At 40.5% G+C, this 6,757-nt stretch overlaps 1 protein-coding gene across 1 annotated transcript; it reads left to right on the top strand.

Moving 5' to 3' along the window:
- Window positions 1–1,315: 1,315 nt before the first annotated feature.
- Window positions 1,316–2,275, top strand: LOC118919981 (olfactory receptor 2T11-like). Its single transcript, XM_036900413.2, has one exon. It carries the CDS (start codon window positions 1,316–1,318, stop codon window positions 2,273–2,275), a length of 960 nt encoding a protein of 319 aa, XP_036756308.2.
- The last annotated feature ends 4,482 nt before the right edge of the window (window positions 2,276–6,757 follow it).

The raw sequence follows: 6,757 nt of genomic DNA, 5'->3' as shown, positions 1-6,757 counted from the left end.
GAAACACGAGTGACTGAAACTAGTGTCCCAGGTCAGACCCTTGTGCTTGCAGTTGGCACAGAAGCCACAGGCAGGCTTATGGGAATGAGCATTTAGCCTGTGGGATATCAGGCTGACTCCAGCAGACACTTTAAGAACCGAATGAAGTTATAAGAAACCCAGCTGCTGTCTGGAGAATGGAAAATCTCTTGGTATTGGAAAGAAATCCCCATATATCTGGTGACCAGAAATGTCAGAGTTGAAGCATGGACAGCAGAGCAGAGACACAGGAAGTGGTCTCACTGCACACACTTCACTTCCTGTGTTTTTTTCTTTTGTTAACCTTTAGCCATTCAAATAATAAATCAATTGCCCTTTTCTCCAATTACTATTGACTTAGCCTGACTGTTAGAGATTAAGGTAGATGTGAGAATCTGGGGAAGAGGAAGTTAGAGTTCAAGAAAAAAAACTGTCCACACTACCCAAGCAGGGAGTTCCACGAGAAGACCACAAAGGCTCTGCAGGGAGATGACTGCTTGCCTGTCGCGACCAAGCCAACCCGTCCCAGCCAGGTCCCCACACAGGGGCGATCAAACAAAATTAAGAACAACCCAAAACACAGTTCCTCATGATCTCATTAAAATAAAATTGCTGTTTTGCTCCCCTCCGTGGGCATTTCTGTGTGCACTTTAGGAAGACATAGACACCAAGAGGAATGGGTGTAGAACTCGGGCTGTCCGTCAAAAGACCTCAAATCAAAAGAGGTGCCGCAGGGCTAGGTCATGGTAAATAGACCCTCCCCTAAAAGTTGAGGGCCTTTGTCTGCCTTGACTCTAGCCTGTTACTCCCTTGGAGTGGATTCGAATAAAAGTGTCACTCTACTTCACTACTGTGTTTCTGCCCCTTCACTTTGTTGTTGTAGGGACAAGAACCCTAGATCAAACCCCACCTGGAACATCGGTATGGATGGGACATCATTCTGGAAGCCAGAAAGACAGAATGCAGAGGACAGACACAGTTAAAACTCTCATATAGATATAGCAAACACCAACTTTACTATGCAATTAGCAAAATCTATACATTGAAACATGATCATAAACAAAATATATAAAGGGTTGTTCTCCAATAGGAGGAATAGGTCTACAGTCACTGATTTATGGATGTGTCTCTTGGTCTGCTTCTCTCTAGCATCTGTGTTGGAATATGTCATCCTGACAAGTACCCTCTGAGGTGTCATCTCCACTTCAAGTTTCTCTCACAGAGAAAGTTCTTTCTTTCCTCTCCATCCTTAATCTCTGTGGCTTCCTGCTCCCTGGAGCTGTCATAGGCAACGTCAATGAAGAATAGAACTTTGTCAGCAGACTTTATCCTCCTGGGGCTTCAGGTAAACAGCAAAGCTGCAGGAATGGTCTTTGCAATTATTTTTGCTATTTTTGTGGTGGCTGTAACTGCAAATCTGGTGATGATATCCTTGATTCAGGTGGACTCCCACCTCCACACCCCCATGTACTTCCTGCTCAGCCAGTTGTCCGCGATGGACACTGTTTTCATTTGTACCACTGTCCCAAAGCTCCTGGTTGACATGGTTTCTAAGGAGAAGACCATTTCCTTTGTGGGCTGTGGCATCCAGATCTTCCTCTATTTGACCATGATCGGCACAGAGTTCTTCCTCCTGGGCCTCATGGCCTATGACCGCTATGTGGCCGTGTGTGACCCTCTGCGGTACCAGGTCCTGATGAACCACAGGGTGTGTCTTCTGCTGGCTGCTGGTGCCTGGTTTGGTGGATCCCTGGATGGCTTGCTGCTCACGCCCATCACCATGAATTTCCCCTACTGTGGCTCCCGCCTCATCAACCATTTCTTCTGTGAGATCCCTGCAGTTCTCAGGCTGGCCTGTGCTGACACATCCTTGTATGAAACCCTAATGTACATCTGCTGTGTAATCATGCTGCTCATCCCCATCTCTGTTATTGCAGCCTCCTACTCCCTCATCTTGTTAACAGTCCACCGCATGCGCTCCCCTGAAGGCCGGAGAAAGGCCTTTACTACATGCTCTTCCCACTTGACCGTGGTCAGCATTTTCTATGGGGCTGCCTTCTACACATATGTTCTTCCCCAGTCTTTCCACACCCCTGAGAAGGACAAGGCAGTGTCAGCCTTCTACACCATCATCACACCCATGCTCAACCCTCTCATCTATAGCCTCAGAAACAAGGACGTCACAGGGGCATTTAGAAAGACATTTGTACAGTGCTCTTCCAAAAGTACCCACAAGGGATGCTTAAAGCTCCAGTGACCTGGAAAAATGTCTCCAAGGAACATCCTCTATAGGCCCTGTTTCACAAGAGACTGTTGGTCAGCTATCAGAGATTATTTACATTTGGCAATTAAGATGCTTTACCTTAGCTTGTGACTTTTTCCTGGGGTTGAGGGAGACTCACAATGTTTCATTACTTAAGCAGAGACTTTCTGGCTATCAAAAATAATGTATTATTAATTAAGTTAAACATTTCATCTGATCTAGGTCGTTTGTTTCTCAAAAAAATGAAGAAGAACAGATATTAGATTTTACACTAACTCTTCACAGGCTCCTCCACACTTAACTCATGGTTAAACAAATCAAAAACCTTCCAAAGCTACCAAATTTCAGTGCCCAAAATTCTGTGATTTTTTTGTATCAATAAATAAAAACAGTGCCAATTCACAAGTAACAAAGAAATTAAACCACACAATGTGGGTTGTCTCTGGTTATTGGATTTGTCTCAGTGGATCCTCAGGTCCCTGATCACCTTCATGCCACCCGTGCTGAAAACGGTGACTGTCAAGTGCAAGGTACATGCGACAGTGAGTGAGACTGACTCAGACAACTATGAATATTGAATATTGTAGTAAAACATATTTAGTGAAAGAGAATATACTCTAATATTTAACATAAAAGAATATAACCGTGTCTTCTGCCATGTCATTTTAATAGCAGAGATCTAGGAAGGAGGAAGACTATGACAGAAAATTTACATTTCCCAAGTCTGTATGATTCATCATCAGTATTACTTGAATACATTTTTAGTTTTGTTTTGGGTGAGATGGGAAGCTTTTGAAGAATTTTCTGTAGAAATGTAATTTGATACAATATACAGTTTAAAAGGATCACTCTGTTTATAATGTGGAGAATAGAGCTAGGAACTAGGTCAGGTAAGTACAGGAAGACAACTTCAGAGGCTTTAAAGATGAGAGACAAAGATGGACTGAGGGGAGCAGTCGGGCAGCAGGATCAGGTCTCGGGAAAGATGGCTGCCGGGAGGAGTGCAGAGTGAATGACTGCTCAATGGTTTGGGCTCCAGCAGTGACAATGGCATTTCTATTTACTGATATTTTGAAAACTTTTCAAGTGCCAATATTGAGTAGGAGAAATAGAGAATTTAGTTGTTATAAAGACACTTTTGAAATGCTTGTTAGTTGTGTGAAGTCAGTTGGGTTTCCGATTAGAGTTCTGGGCTGAAGGTCTAAATATGGAGTCTTCAGAGTTGAAGGGAGATCGAAAAGCACAGGATGAGTTGCGATCATTTAGGTAAGAATAGAGGGTTGAGAATGAGATCTGAGGCAGCTTTGTTCACTGGGAAGCAAGTGAGACAGTAAAAAACAAATGAACAAACAAACAAGAACAGAAATAGAGTCAGTGATACCGAGAAAAAATGGGTGATGACCGTAAGGGGGGGATAGGTGAAGGGCATGAGGAGATAAAAACTATCAATTATAAAATTAATTACTATTGGGAAGAAAAACGTAACAGGGAATATAGTTAATAATATTTAATATCATTGTGTGGCAAGAGATCATAACTACACTTACAGTGCTGAATAATAATGTATATAATTGTTGAAACATTATATTGTATAGCTGAAACCAATATAATATTGGATTAAAACTATACTTTGATAAGTAAATAAAAATAAATAAGAAAGAGATAGGGATTGATTGGGTAATACAAAGTGTTTTCTCAGATTCAGGTGTAAGAATGGCTCCAAAATGGCAAGTGTGATCAGCTGCAGCAGGTGCAGCGTCTTGTTGGATCACAGCGAGCACTGAAAACTGACCATTGTATTTGGCAGCCTGGAGTCCGCTCGGAACCTAGTAAGAACAGTCAAAACGGAGTTATGCTCAGAGGGCATTTGGGGTAAAATAGAGGGAAAGGAAGGGAACAAGATGAATAAAACATTAATTAATACAGTTTGTCTTTTTGTGATAAATGAGAGCAGAGAAATGGAGGAGTAGCTAGAAGGGTGTATGACTCCAATGTGTTTTGTTGCTGTGAGATATTACAGACAAGTTTAAGGGAAGCATTCTATACAAAGAGAAAATTGGTGATGAATGAAAAAGGGGGAAATTTCTTACAGACGGAAGATATTTGAGAATGGTCAAAAGCTTTGGAACCAATTTTCATGTGTGAGCATGGCCAGCTCATTAACCACAGCAGGAGGGAAGGCAGAGAGAGCCCCTGCGTGGCACGAGTGAATTACCAATTTACCGTCTGGTGCCTCCTGTTTTCTCGGTGCGATCAGAACCAAGAAGAGCTCCTGTCTGTGAGAACAGGGCGGATTGTTAAAAACTTGAGAATAAAGGCATTTTGGAGAGTAGGTGAGCAATGAACAAGGTAGAGATATCAGGATTGTCAGGTAGTCTTAGGAATCTTTTGGGATTAATTTATAAATTTAAGATAAACATATCTGTGCAATAGTCTAATAACTGCTCCCCACGTGGAGCCTAGCAAAGAATGAGCATCCACCGTGTTACCTACAACTGATTATGGCAACAATAATGACAAGAATAATAGGAAAAACAACTGCTATCACTTCTACAGACTTAGCATTCTTTATGTGAGTAAACATGTTGTAATCATTTATGCTTTTCCAGTGCTTAGAACTTGCAGCATGTAATCGGTATGCATCATTGCTTGTTTAATGGATTGTTCCCTTTATGTAAATTAAAGGCTGTATAACCCACATTCCTTCCCCTGTAGATCTTCTAGGATAACATGACGTGATTTGGAATCATAAGGTAACATCCTGTTCTTTCAATATGCTAACTATTAAATTCAGGAGTTAACATACTCCCAACATATCCCATCTTTACTCTTGTGTTTGTGATGGCTTATCTGCTGAAAAGCTGTCTCCATACTTAGTGTGAATTGATGTCCCGAAGCCGTAGTTGTGCTCAGTGAACAGCCTTTGTGTTCTGACAGATCTGATTGACACGATCCAGGTTTCTACTTTTGTGCATGCCTAAGAAGTGATCATTCAGCTCTTGACCTCATTGTTTTTCATAAGGTTTAATTTTCTGTTAACATTTAAATGCTTTTTAAATCACCTGATACCTATACACCAGTTTCAGGTGTGAATTAGGCCTTAAAATCATTGGCTTATAGTTAAACTATCTGGTGTTTGAAGCTTTTCTTGTTAATGTCTAGCTTATGTATCCTTGGCCATGATAACTGATCTCTGTACCATATTTTCCTGTCTTAAGCACTAATCAAAAATCAAGAAGTAAAAGAAGTTTTCTGTGTCTGTGATGGTTGCTCCTTGAGGTGAAGGAAGTTCTGCCTTTGTCATCCGGCCGCTTAGCACCCTCTGCGTGTTCTCAGGACACCACTCTCACCAGAACTCTATGCGTTAAGCAGCTTGTTCCTCAGCTACCGGAATCATAGATATTTGTGACTGTTTAGGAGACTCTTTATCCCTTGGCAAGATGATCTGTCTCCATAGGAAGGAGAAATGTGTATATTAATTGAAGGGATTATTTTCAGATTCTATCTAGAACCTTAGTAGGCTAATATGGAAAGGATTTGGCATCACCCATTGCCACCTGGTGGATAATTAACATATTATTCCAAAGCTACATTGTATGTCTCAGTGTATTTCTTAAAAGAGCATGTATGACTAGGGGAATAAAAAACAAAATTTAAATATAAAATGATATTAGCAGTACCTATGAAGGATTGATGTTGATTTTTAAAATTTTTGTCATTAAATATTTTCTGTATTGAGCAGACTATTGTTTGACATATCATTATTAGAGGTAGTATTCTGTGTTTAAGCACACAAATCAGTTGGATTTCAACACAACACAACCACTTCCAGCCTTGAGGAAAGCACTTCACTTTTTTGTGACTCAGTTTCTTCATTTTCGTAAACACTAAATGTGTACTGTAAGTGGAGTGCTTTTCTGACTAATTTAATTTTTGGTTTAGTTTTTATAACTAGCATCATCATCATTACTATTGTCCTCAACACCCAGGGTACATCCTGGATTAAGGGCTTAAACTCTAAATTCAAACACCTGACTATGAACCCTATGGGATGTGGATAGTTTAATACCACCAGGAATCATAGGAGCAACTGGTTCATCATGATATCCACTTCATTGAACAGAAGGAAGGGTTACTTCCACCACTGATATATCTAGTGGTTCTCTGTAAGAGCCTCGAGGTGTATTGAGGTATTGCCATCACAGTTATGTGTACAGTTGACCTTCACATCAGACCTTGGTCTTTACATGGTCTCATTTTTATTCCATATCCCTCTAGAAGCAATAAGGAAGATACAATATTTTCTTTCTTACTTCTCTCCAGACATATTTTTGTTAATATTAAGAGAAGTTCATTGCTTCAAATACATTTCTAAGGCAATTTCCCTCCTATTGTATTATAATGATAGAATAAAGATGGTCATTCAATGTACTTCTGTGGTAGAGAAGGAATTCCTTGTTGGGTACATTTATTTGT

The sequence above is a fragment of the Manis pentadactyla genome, chromosome 13 (genome assembly GCF_030020395.1).
Source record: "Manis pentadactyla isolate mManPen7 chromosome 13, mManPen7.hap1, whole genome shotgun sequence".
Lineage (NCBI taxonomy): Eukaryota > Metazoa > Chordata > Mammalia > Pholidota > Manidae > Manis > Manis pentadactyla.
The sequence above is the reverse complement of the archived record's forward strand: the minus strand, read 5'-3'. Positions and strand labels throughout refer to the sequence as shown.